General features: G+C 42.9%; 1 protein-coding gene across 2 annotated transcripts in view; it reads right to left on the reverse strand.

The window, feature by feature from the left end:
* Positions 1-26,774, reverse strand: part of dars2 (aspartyl-tRNA synthetase 2, mitochondrial) — a 59,188-nt gene that overhangs the window by 4,155 nt on the left and 28,259 nt on the right. Inside the window, exons 12-15 of one of the 2 annotated variants that reach the window (XM_041208546.1) lie at positions 25,337-25,399; positions 21,254-21,406; positions 17,562-17,780; positions 13,720-13,830 (exon numbers count right to left, since the gene is read on the reverse strand). In XM_041208546.1, the coding sequence (XP_041064480.1) occupies positions 13,720-13,830; positions 17,562-17,780; positions 21,254-21,406; positions 25,337-25,399 (546 nt within the window). The remainder of the gene's footprint in view (positions 1-13,719; positions 13,831-17,561; positions 17,781-21,253; positions 21,407-25,336; positions 25,400-26,774) is intronic. The other variant, XM_041208547.1, reaches the window with a different exon arrangement.

A 26,774-nucleotide genomic window follows, 5' to 3' on the forward strand; every position in this document is an offset into this window, starting at 1 on the left:
TAAATGACTTAGATTTAGGTGTACATGGCATAATTTCAAAGTTTGAAGATGAAACAAAACAATGAGGAGCATGGTAACAGACTGGTAAAATGAGCAGACATGTGGTCGATGAAATTTAAGTAGAGAAGTGTGAAGTGATTCCATTTGGAAAGAGGAAAGAGGCGAGGTAATATGGACTAAATTGTTGAATTTTTAAGGGGTGCAGGAACAGATACCTGTTGGTATATATACACAAATATTTGATATAGAACAATAGACAACTGTTAAAAGGCATAAGGGTTATTTGGGTTTATAAATAGAGACAGAGTAGAAACACAAGGAAATTATGTTAATCCTTTATAAAACACTGGTTAAGCCTCAGCAGGAATATTGGGCAGAATTTTTCCGTCGGCGAGCTGAGGGCGGGGCCCACTTGCCGATGCGAAAATGATGTTGGGGGAACCCCTGACGTCATCCTGCTTCATTTAAATATTCAGGAAGGCGGGCGGACAGTGCGATCAGCTGTCCACCCGCCAACTTGTCAATGGCAATCGAGGCCATTGACAGGATCATTAAGCCAATTTAAGGCCCTGCCCATCCAGCCTTAAGGCTGGCTGGCAGGCCAGGAGCCCCAGCGGGCTTCTGAAAAAACATGAAACCTCATCCACTGGCGGGATGAGGTTTCATGTCTGTTTTTAAAAAGTTTAATAAAGTTTTTGTGATATTTATTAACATGTCCCATCTCATGTGACATTGTCACATGAGGGGGCCATGTTAATAATTTTTTTATTATTCTATTTTTGAATTTTGAAACACTGTCAGTGATCTCCCTGAGGCAGCACTTAGTCTCAGGGAGATGAGCGCTCTTTCGCGCATACGCATATGCGCGAAAGAGCTTACTCGGACAGTTGGGGAATCCCTCCCCCCCCCACACAGGAAACACAAAGCGCTTCCTGCTGGGCGGGCTTTAATTGGCCTACCCACTTAAAATGGTGGCGGGGCCTGTTTTGGCGACAGCGATCTGCTGCCTGCCTGCCGTCGAGCTGATGGGGCCCGCCTGCCCAGCTGGGGCAAAATTCTGTGTTCAATTGTGTTCAATTCTAGGCACCAGATTTTACAAGGGTATCAAAGCCTTGGAGGGCATGTAGAGGAGATACACCAGAATGGTATCAGGTTGGAGGAACTTCAGTTATGTTGAGACCAGAGAAGCTGGGGTTATTCTCATCAGAGCAGAAATGATTAAGAGGAATTTTGATAAAGGTATTGAAAATCATGGTTTTGACAGAGTAAATAAAGGAGAAACTGTTTCCAGTAACAGAGGGATCTGTAACCAGAGTACACAGATTAAAGGTAATTGAGAAAAAAACAAGTTACATGAGTAAACTTTTTTTTTTTTACACGAGTTGTGTTCTGGAGTGCACTGTCCAAGAGGATGGTAGAAGCAGATTCAATAGTAATGTTCAAAAGGGAATTGGGTAAATACTTAAAGGAAAACATTTACAGGGCTCTGGAAAAAAAAATCAAGGAGCGGAATTAATTGGTTAACTCTGCCAAGAGCTGGTAACTGGCCTAATGGGCTGTACCTTTCTATGATTGTATAAACCACAGATGTGAATGTTAAGTATAAGCTCTATTTCTCCTCAGGTTTCCAGCAGCTGTATTCCAGAGATTAATCATCTACTTCTAGGACACCCAGCCAAATCAGGAAGCTGGGATAGAACAAGGGAATATCAGCCTGCATCCTGCTTTTGTTCAATAATTAGAGCTCTCTCTTCTAACACCATCCCTTCAAGATCTTTTATATTCCTCCTTTCAAATACTTATCCCATTCCTCTTTGAATAATATTCCAGTATCTACCTTAATAGCACCTGTGGTGAATAAGTGCAAGGAGCTCATGGATTCCTGTCACCAAGATCGATACTATTCACTCAGTTGCCTCTGCTGTGTCCACTAGCCCATCAGGCCAAACTTCTACTCCTCTAAAGATTCCTCCCTGTCCAAGCCTTGAACTCACACTTTTCTCTAGTTTCTCTCCTATCTCCCCCATCCATTCTCTGAGGTCATCTTGTCCATGAGATAAGAGCATAAGAAATAGGAACATAAGAAATAGTAGACCATACTGCCCTTGGGCCTGCTCTATTATTCAATATGATCATGGTTGATCATCAGCTTTAACTCCACTTTTCCTCCCCACATCCTTTGATTCCCCAAGAAACCAAAAATCTCTCTATCGCAGCCTTAAATATATTCATTGATGGAGCATCCATGACCCTCTGGGATAGAGAATTATAAAGATTCACAACCCTTTGAGTGAAGAAATTTATAATCTCAATCCTATATGATCAGTCCGTTATCCTGAGATGGTGCTCTGTGTTCTAGATTCGCCAGCCAGGGGAAACAACCTCTCAGTATCTATCCCATCAGCACTTGCTCCCTTGACCTCTGTCCACTAAACTGCTGGCTATCCAATCTCTTCTCCTGGTCCCCATGTTAGCTGATACTGTTAATGGCTCTCTCTCCTCAGGTGTGGTCCCTCTCTCCTTTAAATCTGTCGTCATCACCGCCATATTGCATACCACTGTCCACCTCCTTGTTGCTCTCCAAATTTCTTGAACGTGTTGTCACCTCCCAAATCCATGCCCATCTTTCCTAGAACTCTATGCTTGCATTCCTCCAGTCAGGTTTCCCTTTTCTCCTGTCACAGTACCGAAACAGCTTTCAAAGCCACAAATGACACCCTATGTGACTGTGACAAAGGTAAACTATTCCTCAATGCCCTTCTCAACCTGTCTGCAAGGTTGACCACACCATCCTTCTTCAAAGCCATCATCCAGCTGGAAGGGACTGCTCTTGCCTGGTTCCATTCTTAGCTATCTAATCTTAAAAGTATCACATGTAGTGGCTTCTCTTCCTGCTCCTGCACCGCTGTCTCTGATATTCCCCCGAGAATCAATCGTTGGCCCCCTCCCATTTCTCCTATAGCTCCTTGGCGACATCAACTGAAAACAGGGTTTCAATTTTCACAGGTACACTGACGATAACCAGCTCTGCCTCAACGTCTCTCTCGGCTCCTCCATTGTTGCTAAATGATCATACTACTTTTCTGACATCCAATACTGGATGAGTGGATATTTCCACTATTAAATATTGGGAAGTGTAAAGCCATTGTCTTTGGTCCCTGCTCTAACTCTGTTCCCTAGTCACCAACTTCATTCCACTTCCTGTCAGCTGTTTAAGATTGAACTAGATTGTTTGCAACCTTGATGTCATATGTGACCCAGAGATGAGCTTCCAATTTCATGTCTGCACCATCAAAGACAGCACGACCTACATCATTCACTTTCGGCAAGAGCAGTTGGAGAGGCAGACTGTCAGCTGCTCAGAACTGGCCCGCGCTGAGTTCGAAAGGAGAGTGAAAAAAAAATGGTGACATCACAGGAAAGAAGCAGTTTGATTGGTTGGAGAAGCTAGGTGTTTGATGAGTTTTAGGTGAGTATCTAGTAAGTGTTTAAGGTTTATTGTATTCCTAAGGTTTAAAATAAAGTAGGAACTGTACTTTTTGGGAAGGTTAAGTAGAGCCAACGAAAATAATTTACTATGTGGATAAAACACAGAGTCCAGGGGATAAAACAGCCGAGTGGAGAGACAGTCAGGAGATTGAAAATAGCGCGAGTACAGAAACGTAAATTTCTAAACAAGCACACGGAAAGTAAGAATTTATAGACACAGGAGAGGGAGCTGATTTGAGAGTAAGGGCAAAAAATGTCTACTTTCTACTAATCTCCAGTTTATAGTTAATAGTACAACAGTAAGGTTAAAGCAAGTAAAAGTAACTAAAGTTTAAGGTTAGGACATGGCAGGACAGCTCAGCCAAGTGGAATGCCCATCCTGTGGGGAGTCGTGGACACTTCCCGTGACTCAGATCAGCCCATATGCAGGAAGTGTCACTGGCTGCACAAGCTTGAGCTCTGCGTTACATGGCTGGATAGATGGTGCAGGAGGGAGGGCTTTAGCTTCCTGGGACACTAGGACTGGCTCTGGGGGAGATGGCACCCATACAAGCTGGACGGGTTGCATCTGAACAGAGCCGGGACTGAGTTCCTTGAGGGGCGTTTTGCTAGTGCTGTTGTGGAGGGTTTAAAACTAATTCAGCAGGGGTTTGGGAACTAGGAGAGAATATTAGAAAGTAATACCAGGGTGCATGGAATGCTGGGATATGCAGATCACAATAAAATAGAGAATAGTTAGTTAATAGATGGAGTTGGAGTAAGGGAGCAAGTAATGAAGCCTAAATCAGGGTTACACTGCATGATGTGAATGCACAGAGTATAGTTAATAAAACTGGGCAGTTACAGGCACAGATTTCCTTGTGGGATTATGATGTTGTGGCGATAACGGAGACATGGCTTCAGGAGGAGCATATCTGGGTGTTAAATAGTCCTGGTTACAAGGTGTTCAGAAAAGATAGGAAAGGGAAAAAAGGAGGAGAGGTTGCGTTTTTGGTTAAGGAGGAACTCCACTACAAACCTTTTGCCAGCCCAAAAACACTCATTAACCATTACTCTGTTTCCTAACCCTCAGTCAATGTTGTATCCATGTTGCTACTGCCCTTTTTAGTCCTGTTTGTCTATCACACCCTGTGCTCACTGATCTACCCTGGCTCCCAGTCAAGCAACAGCTCTCCTCCTCGTTCTCTTCTTTTAGACACTCCTTAAAAACTTCCTCTTTGACCAAGCTTTTCTTTTTATATTTAAAAAGGGCATGGAGAGCAGCAGAGACTTCAGTTTAAAAAGGGTGCGGAGAGTGGCCAGTCTGAGGACGGACTGGGTTTTGAGAAAAGGCGATGTCTGACATCAAAGGGAAACAGGTAAGTGATTGGTTGGCGAGTATTTTACTCATTATATCTTTTAAAACAATTATAATTGTAAGGTTTATAAGTGGGGTTTAATACCACAATTAAAGTGCACTAAGTATTAGTAGGATTCATCAATATCGCTAAGGTTTATTAATAATAGTAAGTTGTATTGATAAAGCTTTATTAATATTATTGTTAAGGTTTATTACCAGTAGTAAGGTTAACAAGGTTATCAATTACTAAATAGGGAAATGGCAGGGCACCTGCATCATCTGCTGCAACCTTGAGAGCACCCACCTGTGTTATGTGGGGACTCCAGGACGCTTCCCCATGTCCTGGATAAACATTTATGCAGGAATTGTCATCAATTGCAGCAGCTTAAGTTCTGGGTTGCGGAGCTTGAGCAGCAGTGGGAGTCATTGCGGTTCATTCATGAGGTTGAGGTTACTTGATATGGTCACCTCACAGCTCATGAATATGCAGGGAGAGAGGAAAGGGGTCACGACCAAAATCAAAAAGGAACAGGCAGGAAGAGCAGGAGACCCCTGAGTACATCTCACTCTCCAACCAGTATTCAATTCTGAATACTGATAAGAGTGATGGTTCATCTGGGAGTGTAGCCAAAGCCCAGACCATGGCAGCACAGTTGGCTCAGCTGTACAGGGGGGCACAAGGAAGTCTGGACAAGCAATGGTGATAGATGATTCGATAGTTAGGGGAACAGGTAGGTGTTGCTGTGCCCACAGATGTGAATCCAAGATGGAGTGTTGCCTCCCTGATACCAGAATCAAGGATGTCACTGAGCAGCTGCAGATCATCCTGAGGGGGGAGGATGAACAGCCAGCAGTCGTGGTCCACATTGGTACTAATGACATAGGTAGAAAGAAGGACGTGGTCCTGCAGTCTTAATTTGGGGAGCTAGGTAGAAAATTAGCAAGCAGGTCCTCTAAAGTAGTAATCTTGAGATTACACCCAGTGCCACACATGAGTACAGAAACAGCAGGATAAGACAGATGAATGAGTAGCTGGAAAGATGGTGCAGGAAGGAGAGCTTTAGATTCTTGGGACATTGGAATCAGCTCTGGGGGAGATAGAAACTGTACAAGCTGGACGGGTTGCACCTGAACACAGCTGGGACAGAGTTCCTTGCTAGTACTGTTGCGAAGGGTTTAGACTAACTCAGCAGGGGTTTGGGAATAATATTAGATAGGAATACCAACGGGCACAGAATACTTGGAGAGATAGATAGCACTAGAGTAGGGAATAATAAGTTACTAAGTGGGGTCAGAGTAAAGGAGACTGTAATAGTGTCTAAATCAGGGCTACTACACATGTATGTGAATGGACAGTGTGGTAAATAAGACTGGTAAATTACAGGTGCAGATTGCCATGTGGAAATGTTATGTTATGGCTATAACAGAGACCTGGCTCAACATAGGCAGGGTGTTAAATATCTCTGGATCCAAGGTGTTCAGGAAACATAGGAAAGGAAGAAAAGGAGGTGGAGTGGTGGTATTCATAAAGGAGAACATTGCAGTGCTGGAGAAAGAGAATGTCCCAGGGATCAAGAACAGAATCTATTTGGCTACAGCTCAGGAATGAAAAACATGCAATCACATTGTTTGGTGTGGTCTATAGGCCACCAACTAGTGCGAAGGATGTAGAGGAACAAATTTTCAAAGAAATTACAGGAAGGTGCAAAAATTATAAGTACTTATAATGGGGGACTTTAATTATCCAAATATAGATTGGGAAAGTAGTAGTGTAAAGAACAGAGAGGGGAAAGAGTTCCTAGAGTGTGTTCAGGAAAATTTTCTTCAGTATGCTTCCAGTCCAATGAGGAAGGAGGCACTGATAGACCTGGTTCTTGGAAACGAGGTGGGCCAAGTAGATCAAGTGTCAGAAGGAGAACATTTAGGGGACAGTGATCTTTGTATTACACGTTTTAAGAAGACTATGGAAAAGGACAAAGAACAGTCCAGAGTAAAAACAATTAACTGGGGGAAAGCCAACTTCAACGGGGTAAGGAGGAATCTCGACCGAATAAATTGGAGTCAAAGGTTGGCAGGAAAATGGTAGCTCATCAATAGGCTACCTTCAAAGAAGAGATAATTTGGGTACAGTCAAGTTATATTGCCTTGAAAGAGCAAACAAATCCAGAACTTCTTGAATGACAAAGGAGATAGAAATTAAGATAAAGAAGAAAGAGTGTGCTTACCTGACCAGATGTCAGGTGGAAAAAAGAATTAAAAACCAAGTTGAGTACAGAAGGTTCAGAGGAGAGGTGAAGAAACAAACAAGAGAAGCAAAGGAGTATGAAAAGAGACTGGCAGCTAGAGGGAATCCAAAAGTCTTCTATAGGCATATTAATAGTAAAAAGGTGGTAAAAGGAGGAGTCTGGCCTATTAGGAACCAAAAAGGGGAATTACACATGGAGGCTGAGGTACTAAATTAATACTTTGTGTTATGATACACCAAAGATTTTAATTGCTGAGCAAACCAAATCCCAGAGGGAAACTTGGCTTGCGGGCTATACCGTTCTTTTGTATTATGAAAATGAGAAGAAAACATACTGATCTCAGCGGCAAGAAATCCAGTAGCACTTTTGGGATTTTAAGAGTTAAAAGTGGAAGTCTTATTAACAAGAAGAAAAGAAAACTTAAGCACACAAGATTACAGTTACACGGCTGAAATTAGCCTTATAAAACATTCCCCTAAAAGACTCCCTACTTGGTCAGACCCAGTAATAAACAACTTCCAGGCAACACTCCCTTATAGATGTTTACTATAAAAATCTAGTGATATTACCCAAGGCAAATTGCTGTAGCTTTACTAAAGGCATACCACACAACCATCTAAAATCCTCTTTCACTCTGGTGTGGAAATCCAAGATTTCAGAACTAGACTGCTTTTTGCAGCCCAAGAATTTTCTGGCTTACCTGGATGATTGATTCAAACTGCATCTTCCCCCAGCCTACAGCTGATTCCAAGTGGTCTTCCTCACACAATCAACAGCCAACCAATCCTTAAGCTCTTGAAAGTAACTCTAAAATACCTTTCTCCCCCTTCATCTCAAGTTCCATTGTTCCCACACCTCTTTGAAACTCAAATCCTTCAAAATATAAAATCTTTCATGTTTATATTTTGTCTCTGCTTTCAGGTCAATAAAATGTAATATACTGTCTTCTGTTTACCCATGTAAGATGTAAAAATGTTTCTTGTCACCTCTGACTTCCCTTTCATATTCCAGCAAACTCTCAACTTATCTAAAAATGCAACTGTTAGATCCAACCTATTTACTTGTACCTCAAGCACACCATAATATCTCATTACAAAATTTCACACCTAATGCCTCCAACCTTTCATGTCTTAAACCTCCCAGATAAGTAGTTGCTAATAATTTTTCTCCAGCTTAATCAAATCATTTACACAACTACACAAACACACATGCACCTTCTTCACAGAATAACACAATATTCCCCAAACATATTAAAACAAAATAAAATCCATTCTCACATTTGCATCTGTCTTCATGAAGGAAGATGATGTTACCCAGGCCATGGTAAAAGATGGGGTCATTTAGACACGAGATGGATTTAAAATTGAAAAAGGAGAAGGTATTGAATAGGTTATCTGTACTTGAAGTTGATAAAGCACCGGGACCAGATGAGCTGCATCCAAGGTTACTGAGGAATGTGAGTGTGGTGATTAGAGATACTGGCCATAATTTTTCAGTCTTCCTTAGGCTCAGGAAATGATCCCAGAGGACTGGAGAATTGCAAACTTTACAGCCTTGTTCAAAAAAGGGTGGAAAGATAAGCCCAATCACCTACAGGCCAGTCAGTTTAACTTCGGTGGTGGGAAAACTGGAGAGGTGATGGCGTAGGGATATTGTTGCTGGGCTATTAATCCAGAGAGACCCAGGGTAATGCTCTGGGGACCTGGGTTCGAATCCCGCCATGGCAGATGGTGGAATTTGAATTCAATAAAAATCTGGAATTAAAAGTCCAATGATAACCATGAAACCATTGTCGATTGTTGTAAAAACCCAACTGGTTTATTAATGTCCTTTAGGGAAGGAAATCTGTGGTCCTTACCTGTTCTGGCCTACATGTGACTCCAGACCCACAGCAATATGGTTGACTCTTAAATGCCCTCTGAAATGGCCTACCAAGCCTCTCAGTTGTATGAAACCGCCACCAAAGTCATAAAAAAGGAATCAAACTGGCCAGACTACCCAACATCAACCTAGGCATTAGAAACGACAACGGCAATCTCAGCCCTGTCGACATTGTAACGTCCTCCTTACTAACATCTGGGGGCTAGTGTCAAAATTGGGAGAGCTGTCTCACAGACTAGTCAAGCAACAACCTGACATAGTCATCCTCACAGAGTCATACCTTACAGATAATGTCCCAGACTCCACCATCACCATCCCTGGGTATGTCCTGGCCCACTGACAGAACAGATCCAGCAGAGATGGCGGCACAGTGGTAAACAGTCGGGAGTTGCCCTGGGAGTCCTCAACATCGACTCTGGACCCCTTAAAGTCTCATGGCATCAGGTCAAACATGAGCAAGGAAGACTGCTGATTACCTCTGCCAGCTGATGAATCAGTGCTCCTCCATGTTGAACATCACTTGAGGAAGCACTGAGGGTGGCAAGAGCACAGAATGTACTCTGGGTGGGAGACTTCAATGTCCATCACCAAGAGTGGCTTGGTAGCACCACAATTGACCTAGCTGGTTGAGTCCTAAATGAAATAGCTGTTAGATTGGGTCTGTGGAAGGTGGTGAGGAACCAACAAGAGGGAAAAACATACTTGACCTCATCCTCACCAACTTGCCTGCCACAGATGCATCTGTCCATGACAGTATCAGCAGGAGTGACCACTGCACAATCACTGTGGAGACGAAGTCCCGCCTTCACATTGAGCATACCCTCCATCGTGTTGTGTGGCACTACCACTGTGCTGAATGGGATAGATTTTGAACAGATCTAGCAACTCAAGACTGGGCACCCATGAAGTGCCATCAGCAGCAGCAGAATTGTACTCGATCACAATCTGTAACCTCATTGCCCGGCATATCCCCCACTCTACCATTACCATCAAGCCAGGTGATCAATCCTGGTTCAATGAAGACTGCAGGAGGGCATGCCAGGAGTAGCACCAGGCATACCTAAAAATGAGGTGTCAACCTGGTGAAGCTATAGCACAGGACTACTTGCGTGCCAAACAGCATAAGCAGCAAGTGATGGACAGAGCTAAGCGATCCCACAACCAATGGATCAGATCTAAGTTCTGCAGTCCTGCCACATCCAGTCATGAAGGTGGTGGATAATTAAACAACTCACTAGAGGAGGAGGCTCCACAAATATCCCCATCCTCAATGATGGAGGAGTCCAGCACAACAGTGCAAAAGATAAGGTCAAAGCATTCACAACAATCTTCAGCCAGAAGTGCTAAGTGGATGATCCATCTTGGCCTCCTCCAGACGTCCCCTGCATCACAAGTGCCAGTCTTCGACCAATTCGATTCACTCCATGTGATGTTAAGAAACGGCTGAAAGCACTAGATACTGCAAAGGCTATGGGCCCTGACAATATTCCGGCAATAGTACTGAAACTTGTGCTCCAGAACTTGCCGCGCCCCTAGCCAAGCTGTTCCAGCACAGCTACAACACTGGCATCTACCCAACTATGTGGAAAATTGCCCAGGTATGTCCTGTACACAAAAAGCAGGACAAATCCAACCCGGCCAATTACAGCCATCAGTCTACTGTCGATCATCAGTAAAGTAATGGAAGGGATCATCAATAGTGCAATCAAGCGGCACTTGCTTAGCAATAACCTGTTCACTGATGCCCGGTTTGGGTTCCGCCAAGGCCACTCCGCTCCTGAGTGCTTCAAACATGGATAAAAGAGCTGAACTTCCAAGGTGAGGTGAGAGTGACTGCCCTTGACATCAAGGCAGCATTTGACCGTGTGTGGCATCAAGGAGCCCGAGCAAAACTGGAATCGATGGGAATCAGGGGGAAAACTCTCTGCTGGTTGGAGCGATACCTGGCACAAAGGAAGATGGTTGTGATTGTTGGAGGTCAGTCATCTCAGCTCTAGGACATCACTGCATGAGTTCCTTAGGATAGAGTCCTAGGCCCAACGATCTTCAGCTGCTTCATCAATGACTTTTCTTCCATCATAAGGTCAGAAGTGGAGATAGTCGCTGATGATTGCACAATGTCCAGCACCATTCGGGGCTCCTCAGGTGCTGAAGCAGTCCATGTCCAAATGCAGCAGCACCTGGACAATTTCCAAGCTTGGACTGATAAGTGGCAAGTAACATTTGCGCCACACAAGTGCCAGGCAATGACTATCTCCAACAAGAGAGAATCCAACCATCTCCCCTTGATGTTCAATGGCATTACCATCACTGAATCTCCCACTATCAATATTCTGGGAGTTACCATTGACCAGAAACTGAACTGGATTAGCCATATAAGTACTGTGGCTATAAGAGCAGGTCAGAGGCTAGGAATTGTGCAATGAATAATTCACCTCCTGACTCCCCAAAGCCTGTCCACCATCTAGAAGGCATAAGTCAGGAGTGTGATGGAATACTCCCCACTTGCCTGGACGAGTGCAGCTTCCACAACGCTGAAGAAGCTGGACACCGTCCAGGACAAAGCAGTCCGCTTGATTAGCACCACATCCACAAACATTCACTCCCTCCATCACCAACGCACAGTAGCGGCAGTGTGCACCATCTACAAGATGCACTGCAGGAATTCACCAAAGCTCCTTAGACAGCACCTTCCAAACCTACGGCACTACCACCTAGAAGGACAAGGGCAGTAGATAGGTGGGAACCACCTGGAAGTTCCTCTCCAAGCCACTCACCATCCTGACTTGGAAGTATATCGCCATTCCTTCACTGTCGCTGGGTCAAAATTCTGGAACTCCCTTCCTAAAAGCACTGCGGGTGTACCTACGCCACATGGACTGCAGCGGTTCAAGAAGGCAGCTCACCACCACCTTCTCAAGGACAAGTAGGGATGGGCAATAAATGCTGGCTCAGCCAGCGAAGCCCACATCCCGTGAATAAATTTTTAAAAAACTTTTAGAAACAATAATTTGGGACAAAATTAATAGCCACATGGACAAATGCGGGTTAATTAAGGAAAGCCAGAATGGACTTAAGGGAAAATCATGTTTAAAAAACTTGGGAGTTTTTAGAGAATGTGATAGAAGATTCATGAGGGAAATGCCATTGATGTAGTGTGCATGGACTTCCAAAAGGCATTTGATACAGTGCTGCACAACAGGCTTGTGACAGCAGCAACATGGATACAGAATTGGCTGAGCGACAGAAAACACAGTAGTGGTTAATGGATGTTTTTTGGGCTGGAGGAAGGTTTGTTGTGCAGTCCCCCAGGGGTCAGCGTTGGGACCCTTGCTGTTCCTGATACATATTAATGACCTTGGCCTTGGTGTAGAGGGCACAATTTCAAAGTTTGCAGATGATACAAAACTTGGAAGCATTGTGAACTATGAGGATGATTGTGTTGAACTTCAAAGGAACATAGACAAGTTTGTGGAATGGGCAACAGGTGGCAGAGGAAGTTCAATGCAGAGAAATGTGAGGTGATTCATTTTAGTAGGAAGAACATGGAGACACAATATAAAATGAAGGGTACAACTCTAAAGTGGGTGGAGGAGCAGAGGGACCTGGGTGTATATGTGCATAGATCATTGAAGGTAGTTGGACAGGTTGAGAGAGCAGTTACAAAGCATACAGTATCCTGGGCTTCATTAAGAGAGGCATAGAGTACAAGAACAAGAAGGTTAAGTTAAATTTGTATAAGTCACTAATTCAGCCTCGGCTAAAGTAGTGCATCTGGTTCTGGGCGCTACAGTTTAGGGCGCTGCAGTTTAGGAAAGATGTGAAGGCATTAGAGAGGATGCAGAAAAGATTCACGAGAATGATTTCACGGTTCAGGAACTTCAGTTAGGAAGATTTCCTTCCTTAGAGGAAAGAAAATTGAGACATTTAATAGAGGTATTCAAAAACATGAGGGGTCTAGACAGAGTAGATAGGGAGAAACTGTTCCCACTCATGAAAGGATTGAGGAGAGGGTACAGATTTAAAGTAATTAGTAAAAGAAGCAAAACTGATACAGGGAGAAACATTTTTACGCAACAATTAATTTGGAATGCATTGCCTGAGAGTGTGGTGGAGGCAGGTTCAATCGAAGCATTCAACAGGGAATTAGACTGTTATCTGAAAAGGATGAATGTGCAGGGTTACAGTGAGAAGGCAGAGGAATGTTCCTAGGTAAGTTGCTCATTTGGAGAGCTGCTGCAGACACAATGGGCCAAATGGTCGCCTTCTGTGCCATAACAATTTTGTTATGTGATTCTACCTTATTTTGTTTTTTTAATGTTCCTGTGAAGCATCTTGAGATGTTTTATTACATTATAGACACTCCATAAATAATAGTAGTTGTTGTTGTGGTGAAACACCCATGGCATGAATAATAGCCTTCAATTCAAGAACATTCTTCCTTGCCGCATGGTTTGGTTCCCAAAGGTCACCTCTACCCACCAGAAATTATTTAATTACCCCAATATTTATACGCCGAGAGGCAGACACTCCACCCGCTCCGTCACTGGACATGTGGGTCAAATTGGTGGTGAAATTCTAATCTTGTTCCTCGAGTTGCATCCAGCAGTGCCTAGAAGATTCAGCTTCAGTAACCCCATTTTCAACCCACATACTTTTCGGGGTTTAGAATCCATCTGTACAATTGCTAATTCTTCCTGCACTGTGAAGCATATTCTTATGTAACTTATTGAGATGGAAGCAATAATAAATTGAGCTGCATACCTTTAGTATTGTCTCCAATACGTAATGCTGCAATTCCTTATTATGTATTCGAATGGAGCCTCCTCCAATTTCATTGCCATTTAACACTAGGTCATAATGTTGACTCCTCACCTACAGAAATCAGGATATGTAACACTAGACAGCGATAAACTCACAGAAGTCCAAATAAAAGAAAACCTCAGCAACAATGATCATCATTCACGTGGTTTCTTTGAATACCTCTGGAGAATTTACAGAGAACATATAACACAGAAACAGGCCATTCGGCCCAACCAGTTTATGCCAGCATTTATGCTCCACTTGAACCTCCACCCGTCCTCATTCATTCACCAACATTCTAGTCACACCACCAAACTTACGCTGGAGTAAATCTGAGACCCCCAAGCTGCATTGATTTCTCAAGCAAAGGGTTTGCTACAGTGTTAATCCTGCAGGCTGACAGAATCTCTGGGTGAGCGGGCACCTCTTCTCAGGCTTCTGCTTGTTATGGCACAGCCAGTGGTAAATGTTGAGTTGTTCAAATCCCAAAGGGAAACTTGAAACAACTGCCACAGCTTGTTTTGCAACTTGTATAAATTTCGAGACACGTGCCCTAAATTCAATAGTAATAAGATCACCAAGTCTTATAGGTTTTTACAAAACTAGATTAAACATTTATTAATAGAACGAATGACTTTAAATACGTAGATAGATCTACAAATTACTACTATGATAACTTTTAAATTCCACACTTAAGCTGACTCCTAGTTACACTTTTGTTAAGACAACAGTAAGACACATGTTTTTAAAAGACCCAGGCAAAGTAAACGATACCCTGAACAGTCGAATTCAAGGTGAGTTCTCTTAACTTCAGTTCCTGAAGGCAGCAGTTTGAGGTATAGATGAAGGCTTTTCACACTTGTTGAATCTTAGACTGTCTTCCCTTACACACAATCTTCGTTCCTTTATACATATTTTCCCCTTTGAATGCAAATTTCCATTATTTCACTATGTCTTTGGACTTTAACTTTCGATTACAAAATCTCTCATATCACTAAGTTTTACCAGTAATCTTTGGGAAAAATAAACACACAATTTCTAAACTTCACCTGGCTAGTTAACACATTTCAGTCCCTCTTTTGAAAACAATCCAGTGTGGTTTATTTAAAAATGCAAATGTTCCCTTGACACCTATGTTTCTTAACATCCCCATGTTTACCTAATTAATATTTCAAATCTAACTTCTCTTCTTACACCAAAGCACCCAGACGAGCTGCCTCTAATTCTCTAATTCATTTTAGCCTCTCACACACACAGACACAGATTCTATTTTACAATAAATTCCAATAACATTATGAACATTATTAGATCTTCCTGACATGCTGATGATGCTATCAAGCCAGTCACAAGGTGAATGAGACTTATCCCCATTTGTTATTTCCTCAAATTCTCACAACATTGCAGCCAAAATCACCATCTTACTCCTTGGGAAATTATGAGTTCAAAAGAACAAATATGAGCAAAAACAAAAATACCTGGAAAAACTCAGCAGGTCTGGCAGCATCTGTGGAGAGGAACACAGTTAACGTTTCAAGTCCGAATGACCCTTCAACAGAACTAAGTAAAAATAGAAGAGAGGTGAAATATAAGCCAGTTTAAGGGGGGGTGGGACAAGTAGAGCTGGATAGAGGGCCAGCGATAGGTGGAGATAATCAAAAGATGTCACAGACAAAAGGACAAAGAGGTGTTGAAAGTGGTGATATTATCTAAGGAATGTGTTAATTCAGGGTAGAAAGCAGGACAAGCAAGGTACAGATAGCCCTAGTGGGGGTGGGGTGGGGTGAAGGAATCGAAAAAGGCTAAAAGGTAGAGATAAAACAATGGATGGAAATACATTTAAAAATAATGGAAATAGGTGGGAAAAGAAAAATCTATATAAATTATTGGGAAAAAAGGGGGGGAGTTCATGATCTAAAATTGTTGAACTCAATATTCAGTCCGGAAGGCTGTAAAGTGCCTAGTCAGAAGATGAGGCGCTGCTTCTCCAGTTTGCGTTGAGCTTCACTGGAACAATGCAGCAGGCCAAGGACAGACATGTGGGCACGAGAGCAGGGCGGAGCGTTGAAATGGCAAGCGACAGGGAGGTCCGGGTAATGCCTGCGGACAGACCGAAGGAAAGTGGACACCCAGTCTGCGCCCGGTCCCTCCAACGCAGAGGAAACTGCACTGGGAGCAACGAAGGCAGCAGACCAAACTGAGGGAAGTGCAAGTGAAATGCTGCTTCACTTGAAAGGAGTGTTTAGACCCTTGGACGGTGAGGAGAGGGGAAGTAAAGGGGCAGGTGTTGCACCTTCTGCGGTTGCATAGGAAGGTGCCATGGGAGGGGGTTGAGGTGTAGGGGATGATGGAGGAGTGGACCAGGGTGTCCCGGAGGGAACGATCCCTGTGGAATGCCGCTGGGGGGTGAAGGGAAGATGTGTTTGGTGGTGGCATCATGCTGGAGTTGGCGGAAATGGCGGAAGATGATCCTTTGAATGCGGAGGCTGGTGGGGTGATAAGTGAGGACAAGGGGGACCCTATCATGTTTCCAGGGGGGAGAGGAAGGTGTGAGGGCGGATGCGCGGGAGATGGGCCGGACACAGTTGAGGGCCCTGTCAACCACCGTGGGTGGAAAACCTCGGTTAAGGAAGAAGGAAGACATGTCAGAGGAACTGTTTTTGCAAGTGGCATCATCAGAACAGATGCGACGGAGGCGAACAAACTGAGAGAATGGGATGGAGTCCTTACAGGATGCGGGGTGTGAGGAGCTGTAGTCGAGGTGGCTGTGGGAGTCGGAAGGTTTGTAATGGATATTGGTGGACAGTCTATCACCAGAAATTGAGACAGAGAGATCAAGGAAAGGAAAGGAAGTGTCAGAGACGGACCATGTGAAAATGATGGAGGGGTGGAAATTGGAAGCAAAATTAATAAATGTTTCCAGGTCCAGACGAGAGCATGAAGCAGCACCGAAATAATCATCGATATACTAGAGAAAGAGTTGTGGGAGGGGGCCGGAGTAGGACTGGAACAAGGACTGTTCCACATACCCCATAAAGAGACAGGCATAGCTGGGGTCCATGCGGGTACCCATAGCCACACCTTTTATTTGGAGGAAGTGAGGGGAGTTTAAGGAGAAATTGTTCAGTGTGAGAACAAGTTCAGCCAGACGGAGGAGAGTAGTGGTGGATGGGGATTGATCGGGCCTCTGTTCGAGGAAGAAGCGGAGAGCCATCAGACCATCCCTGTGGGGGATGGAGGCATAGAGAGATTGGACATCCATGGTAAAGAGGAGGGGGTTGGGGCCAGGGAACTGGAAATTGTTGATATGATGTAGGGTGTCAGAGGTATCATGGATGTAGGTGGGAAGGGACTGGACAAGGGTGGGGAGAATGGAGTTAAGATAGCAAGAAATGAGTTCCGTGGGGCAGGAACAGGCAGACACGATCGGTCTGCCGGGACTGTCCCGTTTGTGGATTTTGGGTAGGAGGTTGGGAGACTATCAGGTTGGAAGCTGCGGAAGGAAGATCTCCAGAGGAGATGAGGTCAGTAACAGTCCTGGAAACAATGGCTTGATGTTCAGTGGTGGGGTCATGGTCCAGGGGGAAGTAGGAGGAAGTGTCTGCGAGCTGACGCTCAGCCTCTGCGAGCTAGAGGTCAGATATGACAAATATGAGAACCTGCATTCACTTTGAAAATGCATTGTGCATTTTTTTAAGACACTGCCTATTAAAAAAATTAACTGAAAAATATCAGGTATGTTTGGTGAAAATTTCCCAGTTCAGTGTAGGATGGAAAGACAGGTTTCTTCCATTTAACTACCATACCTTGCCAGGCTCTGTGTAGATGAGATGGGCATCATCTGGATGGGGAGCTGTGAAGGGGTGATGAGCAGATTCAAATTCTTCAGGGCTGTTTTCTTTTGGTAGGAACAGCGGGAAATCGACGATCCAGAGGAAATTGAATATACTTGGATCTCTGAGGGTGACATCCCTGGACTCTAGAATATCCGCACACTCCAGCCGCAACTTCCCTAATGCAGCATTCTTGGCGGGGTTAGAAAAAACATGCATTAGAAAGTAAGTTAGTTACTTTAAAATCGATCTCTGCACAAAACATGGAGGCACAAAAGAAAACTAGTCAGCCTGAAAGCAGCTGATATTTTTTTTATTCATTCAAGGGATGTAGACTTCACTGACTAGGCCAGCATTTATTGCCCCACCGTAATTGCCCTTGAGAAGGTGGTGGTGAGCTGTCTTAAGACCATAAGACATAGGAGCAGAAACTAGGTCATTCGGCCCATCGAGTCTGCTCTGCCATTCAATCATGGCTGATAAGTTTCTCAACCCCATTCTCCCACCTTCTCCCTGTAACCTTTGATCCCCTTGCCAATCAAGAACTTATCTATCTCAGTCTTGAATACACTCAATGACCTGACCTCCAATGAATTCCTTGGATTCACCACTCTCTGGCTAAAGAAATTTCTCCTCATCTCTGTTCTAAAATGTCTTCCCTTTACTCTGAGGCTGTGCCCTCGGGTCCTAATCTCTCCTACTAATGGAAACATCTTCCCCACGTCCACTTTATCCAGGCCTTTCAGTATTCTGTAAGTTTCAATCAGATCCCCCCTCATCCTTCTAAACTCCATCAAGTATAGACCAAGAGTCCTCAAACGTTCCTCATATGTTAAGCCTTTCATTCCTGGGATCATTCTCGTGAACCTCCTCTGGACCCTCTCCAGGGCCAGAACATCCTGAGATACGGGGCCCAAAATTGCTCACCATATTCTAAATGTGGTCTGACCAGAGCCTTATAAAGCCTCAGCAGCATATCCCTGCTTTTATATTCTAGTCCTCTTGAAATAAATGCCAACATTGCATTTGCCTTCCTAACTACTGACTCAACCTGCAAGTTAACCTTAAGAGAATCCTGGACTAGGACTCCCAAGTCCCTTTGTACTCCAGAATTCTGAATTCTCTCCCCATTTAGAAAATAATCTATGCCTCTATGCTTCCTACCAAAGTGCATGATCTTGCACTTCCCCACGTTGTATTCCATCTGCCATTTCTCTCCCATTCTCCTAACCTGTCGAAATCCTTCTGCAGCCTCTCTGCCTCCTCAATACTACCTGTCCCTCCACCTATCTTTGTATCATCTGCAAACTTAGCCAGAATGCCTTCAGTTCCTTCATCTCGATCATTAATGTATAAAGTGAAAAGTTGTGGTCCCAACACTGACCCTTCTTGAACCACTGTGGTCCATGTGGTGTAGGTACATCCACGGTGCTGTTAGGGAGGGAGATCCAGGATTTTGACCCAGCAACAGTGAATAAACAGTAATATATTTCCAAGTCAGGATGGTGAGTGGCTTGGAGGGGAATTTACAGGTGATGGTGTAACCACGTATCAGCTGCCCTTGTCCTTCTAATGGTAGTGGTCATGGGTTTGGAAGGTGCTGTCTAAGGAGCCTTGGTGAGTTTTTGCAGTGCATCTTGTTGATGGTATACACTGCTGCTACTTAGCATTGGTGGTGGAGGAAGTGAATGTTTATGGATGGGGTGCCAATCAAGTGGGTTGCTTTGTCCTGGATGGTGTCAAGCTTCAAGTGTTGTTGGAGCTGCATTCGTCCAGGCAAGTGGATTGTTCTCCAACACACTCCTGACTAGTGCCTTGTAGGTTGTTGATAGGCTTTGGGGAGTCTGGGGGTGAGTTACATGCTGCAGGGTTCCTAGTCTCTGACCTGCCCTTGTAGCCACAGTATTTATATGGATAGTCCAGTTCAGTTTCTGGTCAATGGTAACCCCCAGGATGTTGACAGTGGGGGGATTCAGTGATGGCAATGCCACTGAATGTCAAGGGGCAATGGTTAGATTCTGTCTTGTTGGAGATGGTCATTGCCTTCCACTTGTGTGGTGCAAATGTTACTTGCCACTTGTCAGTCCAAGCCTGGATGTTGTTCAGGTCTTGCTGCATTTGGACATGGACTGCTTCAGTATCTGAGGAGTCACAAATGGCGCTGAACATTGTGTAATCATCAGCGAACATCCCCAATTCTGACCTTATGATGCATGGAAGGCCATTGATGGAGCAGTTGACGATGGTTGGGCCTAGGAAACTATCCTGAGGAACTCCTGCAGTGTTGTCCTGGAGATGAGATGACTGACCTCCAACAACCACAACCATCTTCCTTTGTGCTATGTGTGACTCTAACCAGCAGAGCGTTTTCCCCCTGATTCCCATTGACTACAAATTTGCTCGGGCTCCTTGATGCCACACTCGGTCAAATGTGGCCTTAAGGTCAAGGGCAGTCACTCTCACCTCAAAAGCAAAGGTGGGAAACAGATACCTCACGGGGACGCCCAGAGCCCAAAAGCTCTTTTACCAATAGGATTATCTGCGGGGGAAACTACTGCTGTGTTTGTCCGCTTCTTCCATATATCTATTGAGATTATCACCTCTTCAGTTTATTTCTAAGTGGTGCCAAAGTCAGAAACATGTTTCTTTATTTAGCTATGACATTGTTGTTTACTGTAGGGTTCCATCCTACATTTCCCACCTGCACAGCACCTCACCAGTGCCAACTCCACATGAGAGACACCAAGTCAATTAAACTAACATTTGCCTTACAGATCCTAGGCACCAATTACAGATCAAGCATGTAATTTGTTAAGTCTCTTGGGCTGAGAATAAATAAGCAAGGCATTAAGGTTTGGAAAGGAAGCAAAAGAAACTCCCACAAGGTGTACTTCTTAACCATTTTAAAATTTTATCTCTAGTTCCACTTGGGTAAATAAGAAACTCAGTCCCAGTTTTACACATAAACACACCATTATTACAGTGAGCTATAACCTCACTAAGAGTGGTGTGTTGTCTTGCTACTTTAAGGCTTTGTGTATATGGACACCAAAGGCTAAATTTTTCAAAATTGTGTTATTTATAGTATAATATCTTACCATATTCATCTTCCCAAAGTGGATCACTTCACACTGTTCCACAGTGAACTCCATCTGCCGTGCTTCTGTCCATTTCACCATCCTGTCCACATCATATTGAAGTCTACAACTATCCTCCTCATCATCTAATTTACCAAGTTTTGTATCATCAGCAAACTTTATAAAGCTGGTTCTTATGGTTATTTAGAAAAATTGAAGAGTAACAGGCCCAAAACTTTCTCTTGGGGAACACCGTTGCACATCACCTCCCAGGATGAAAAACACACATCTATCCCTTTGCTTCCTGTTACCAAACCAACTCCGTATCCATGCTGCCATTTTCCGCTTAATTCCATGGGCTTCCATCTTCTGAACAGACCTCCTGATGTGGCACTTTGCCAATGCTTTACTGAACTCATATATATATATATCTACTGTACTACCTTCATCAACCATCTCTGTTACCTCTTCTAAGAATTCAAGTTAGTCACCCAAAGGCACCCCTTGATTAAGGCATACCTTTCTAAATGAAAGTTTACGTTGTCCCTAGCAATGGTTACCAATAACTTATATAACTAAAATACTTACTGCCTTTATCCGATCTCCTGCCGTGAGAATCAGCACATCGCCTTTTTGGAGATTTGTTGCATGACATAGCTGCAATTTCTCTACATCTGTAAGGATTTTGGCAATTGTAGATTTCCATGTACCATCGGGTTGCAGCATAACAAAAGTCAAGTCCTGTTGGCAGAAACCAATCATAAATCACTAAGGAACACCTTCAGTTTCTATGATGGTTTACTGATTTTTTCCCATTGGGTTTCTCCATGTCAGCACCATAGTACCCAGGCTGTGAGGAATGGGCTGGCACACCCCAGGCTTCTGCACTGTGAATGACATCCTGGAAGGGGAGCAGAACAGGTGACTCACTAGCCCTAAGGAGAAGAATTTGGGTTTGCTACAACAACACTGGAGCCAAAGTTAAACCCACTATGTACGGAACCAACTCATATCCAATTGCTCCATGCTGCAGTGAGCTGGAGCTGCACACTATAAAAACTTGAGACAAATCTTCAGTTTCACTCAAAGACTCTCACTAGGCTTCACGCCCCCTAATTTGGTATAAATAAACTTTGACATCAATCCTTTTAAGCCTATATCTAAATCATTTATATAGGTTAAAAATACATGATGGGATGTTAAATTGTTGCAGGGCAGCTATTGGGGTCATGGATTGCCTCCCCAACTCTGACTTTTTGCCAGGGTGTGGGGGATGGGGGGGGGAAAGAGAGGGTTGGGGTGTAGGTGTGGACCCCAGCAACCCGTAAAATCCAACCCCATGTACGCACCTTTGTTCTATATGCCTTGATACCCTTACTAAATAAAAAATCTATTGATCCCAGTCTCGACAATTTCAGTTGTCACAGCAACCATTGCCTGTGGGGGAGAGGCGTTCAGATTTCAACCACCGTCGTGTGAAAAAGTGCTTCTTCTTTGGATTTCTAAATGACCAAGCTCAAATTATTAGATTGTGCCTTGTCCTGTATTCCCAACCAGAGGAAATAGTTGCTCCAAACCTAGCCTAGCAAGTTCCCTTATTGTTTGAAATACCTCAATTATATCACCCTGTAATCTTCTAAACTCAAGGCAACACAAGCCAAGTTTATGCAACCTGTCCTCATAAATTAACCCCCTAAACCCAGCTATCTTTTTGGTAAACCAAAACTGAACCAATATATGTTTGCAGAGATGGGAGTGCCCAAAATGAATCTAGTACTCTAGGTGGGGTTTCCCAGAGCTCTGTACAGCTGAAGCATAAATTCCTCACTTTTGCATTCCAGCTGCTTCAAGTAAACAAACAATCCATGAGCCTGAGTCTTGCATCCTTTACAGTCCGTTCTGCAACTTTGCTTACTGCTGCTGAATTACTGTGGAATGAGCTGCCTTTCTGCTGAGGCACCAGTTAATTGTTTGCATACTCAATGTTTTATTGTTGCTAATTTTGACTCTGAAGTTAATAAGCATTTTTTTTAGTTTGTGCCTTAGTTAACATCATCTTTGATAACTGACATTAAAGAGTTAATTCATTCAATCAATGATCCTGATGGTAAGAAGTTGTATAAATGGTGGCTAACTATTGATGTAAGAGTGCTATATCATAGAATGACCTAGAATACACGGCACATAAAACAAACCACCCAACTAGTCCATGCCGGAATCTATGCTCCACTTGAGCCTCATCTAACATTTCCTCCTCCCTCACAAGCTTATCCAGCTTCCCTTAATGCATTTATAATATATGAACCAACCATTCCTTGTGGCAGTGAGTTCCACATTCTCACTACTATCTGAGTAAAGAGGTTTCTTCTGAGTTTCATTTATGATTTTTTGTTGACTATCTGTCACAAATGTGTAGTTGTGATGTCATTAATTTTGTAAAAAAAGCTGATCTTCCTTTTTAAATGGACAAGAAGCCTTAAAGATGACTGCCAAGTCACCTGACCTTTTCCACTATAGGTTGATTATCCTTTATCCAAAACCGTCAGGGCCACTTGCGTTTCAGATTTCAGATCATTTCAGTTTTCAGATACCGCTTATAGGCCTAGGCCTACTTACATTAAAATGGCCTAAGCCTAGGCTAGCTATAGTCTAAAGTAAAAAAATGGTTAGAAAAGTAAGATGAACCACTGAATAATAAAGGTTGGGTGCGGTCAGCGAGGTTCATATCAGCTCCAGACACAGACTTCCCATGTTAAAGGTCAATGAGGTTCAAAAAAAAGTGCAGTTTTCAGATTTACGTAAAGAATACTTGACCTGTATAACGTGGCCAAGCTTCCAGAAAGCTCCAAGTGGATTGCAGGTAGACATATTCAGACATATGAAAGCCTATGACATTCAATTCACATTTCCACCAGGGTAAACAGAAACTCATATGGCTTCCCTGGAGGTCCGAATACCTTTCTTATTTCCTTAAACCTGGGAGAATGGGAGCCATTGAAGTTAGTGGCTGAGACATTTAAAGGGTTAATTACCTCAGTTAAAAAGACAATGGATGGGACTAAGCCCCCAGACCAAGCCAGTACCTAATTTGGAAGCACAATTCAACATTTTGTGTGCAGAATCATCTTGAACATCTCTTGAAACAGAAACGGCTTTTCAACAGGGAGAGACCGGGGAAGGTTTCCAAAAACAGCTACTGGATTACTGTACTAAAACAGGCTACCAGTCGCCACCACCTGCAGTACTGTAAAAGTACGAACAGGAGCCTTCACTCATTCCCAGGACCTGTTCAACCTGTTGAGTCCTCTTGCAAAGGCAAACTCCAACTCTTCAACTAGCCATCACAGCTGCTATACCAAACCTCAAGTTTCAACCGCTTCACTTCAGAGAAAAGGAATTCGAGCAACAGGCCCGCAACAATATCTCACAGAGGCTGATTTGAAATCTCATCTTTAAGTATCTTTTTATTTATCATGACTTCTAATCTGTGTATATGTGTTTTAGTTAATAGCTTTATCACTTTTACCAAAGTAACTTGCAGCAGTAATAAACTAACTTTCTTATCTTGTTTAAGACTAAAGCCTGTCTGCGAGTTATTTTTAAATTGAACCACATAAATTTATAGCGTGGCTACATATACACACACTCTGTGTCCACTATCAAAACCTTTCATAATTTTGAAAACCTCTATTAGTTCATCTCTCAGCCTTCTCTTTCCAAGAGAAAAGAGATCCAGAATGTTCATCCTTTCCTAAAAGGGAACATCCTTGTAAATCTTTTTCTGTACTCTCTCTGGTGCCTCTACATCCTTTTTATAACATGGCAATCAGAACCGAACACTCCTAAGTGTGATCTACCTAAAGTTCAATGCAAATTAAATGTAACTTCTCTATTTTTCAATCCTATTCCTCTAGAAATAAACACTCGTGTTTGGTTTGCCTTTTTTATGTCCTTAATAAACTGTGTCACTACTTTTAGTGATTTGTATATTTGTACTCCAAGATCCTTTTGTTCCTTCAACCCATTCAGATTATTATTTTCCAAATAATATTTGACACTCTTTCTTACCAAAATTTAATACCTCACGTGTGTTGAAATTACTTTGTCGATTGTATGCCCATTCTGCGGAGAAAACACCAGGAAATGCCACACAAAGCACTAATTATGACCTCATCTAACACATGGCCTGCAATACTTTAGCCACTTCACTCCAAAGGCCTTGCATTCTTAGTGGCCTGGCCCATTGATAATGCCATACAAGTCGAGTTGAAGTTATGTCCTTTGAATTGTCGGTTCTTTTTTTTATATCCGGTTGAAGAGTTTATTTCGACCAAAGAGATGAGCAGATTTTATATTAAGTTGGGAGTTTGAACTCCCAGTGTTACAATTTGAAATAGTTGCTCAGAACAATTCCTACAGGTTGCGGTCTAGAAGATGGCAACCATTATAAAGCAGTGCAGGTAATCGGATTATTGGATGATTAAAAAAAGCATTATATACTCATTATTTTCACCCCTGAATTTTAATTGTTTAAGGATTACCTGGCGTAAACGCTGCCATTCCTGGACCGGAAAATGGAAAAGGCTGCAGGCAGCAGGGTAAATGTGCACATATAAACAAGTCTTTCTTTCATTAGGCTTCGTGTAAAAACATTAGATATCACTGTCTTACCTGATTAAACTGAGCTTTTGCCAATTTAGTAAGATTTTCTAAATCCTTCTTTTTCAAGTATTTCTGAAAGTATGGAATGGAAGTATTAATGCAATTATAGAGAAAGAATAAATTTGACTCTCATTTCTCTCTGATCTAAAGTCTAGTGCTCAATTACAGCTACTGGGACATGTGTCAAAATAGCCTGTCTGGGGTGACTCTCCCTCAGATTTTCTTTTCCTCACCTTGGGGAAATGTCCAGCCTTTGCTCAGCATTTCCCTATGATTGAATAACTGAGGTTAACTCATTGGTGTACGGAATGAAGAGTCGGGAACTTGCAACCTTCGACTCTACATTGTTTGAAGTGATTGAACGAGAAGCCGCACAACAAAACCAGCTGCATGTACTAACTTTTCTTTCAGAAATAGTATCCTTTTGGTTTGTCACTATGATTTATACCTCAATTAGGACTTTTATAAAATGCTTACAAAGAAATCATATATTTGAAGTAGTGCAAGTAATAAATTTAGTTGTGTTAAGTAATAAGTTTGGAATCCCCAAGTGGCCATTAATTAAATCTAGGTTAATAGGGTTAGCTGGAACAATATGGCCAAAGAAACTCTGCCTTATTGATTGAATTTTACAATTGTTAATTGGGTTAACTGGAATAATATGTTCACAAAAACTCTGGGTGGAATTTTACGGCCCTATTTCAGTGGGGGCGGGTCTGCAATACGTGGTGAGCCATGACTTCAGCAGGACTGTAAAATCCCGCCAGTGCAAAATTTCATCCTCTGTCTTGTGATACATAGCTTTAGCTGCCTCGAAGGGGGAAGAATAAATATGGCTACTGTAACTATTGATTAGAAGAGAAGGACTCTCCCTTGCATGCATGCTTGAATAAACCAGCTTAATTTTACTCCCTCCGGACTCTGTGTGGTGAATGAGATATCCCACAACATATTTCATATGAATTGAAGTAATACCTTCTTTGATGAAATCTGTCCTTGCTATCACCCCCTGCCCCCAACCAACTGTGTTTCACTATATAACATCAGATAAAAGCACTTCTTCACTTGTTCTGTTCTGGATGGCTGCAGCTAGATTAATTAGCTCATAGGAAAATGCAAGAGCACGTTGGGCAACTCATCATGAATTTTGCCTCCCTTTCCAAGATCTCTATTCCATGCCTCTCTAATAGTACAATAGAGATGAAGGACTCAGCTTTGTTGGAGTTGCAAATGTTATACCAATCCACAGCACCTAATCATCACCATCCTGCAAAACTGAAATAGAATGACTGCAAAAGATGAGAGGACTGGCTCAACTAAAAGTAGCGAGTTTGTGAAATGCAATGGATGGACAATCAAAGCGCAGAGGTCAGAATATAGGAATGAGAAATCCTATTCTGGATATCACGGTAAAAGACTGAGTAGTGATTTTCTCCTCTAAATTACA

Source organism: Carcharodon carcharias, chromosome 16 (assembly GCF_017639515.1).
Source record: "Carcharodon carcharias isolate sCarCar2 chromosome 16, sCarCar2.pri, whole genome shotgun sequence".
In the NCBI taxonomy this organism is placed as follows: Eukaryota; Metazoa; Chordata; class Chondrichthyes; order Lamniformes; family Lamnidae; genus Carcharodon; species Carcharodon carcharias.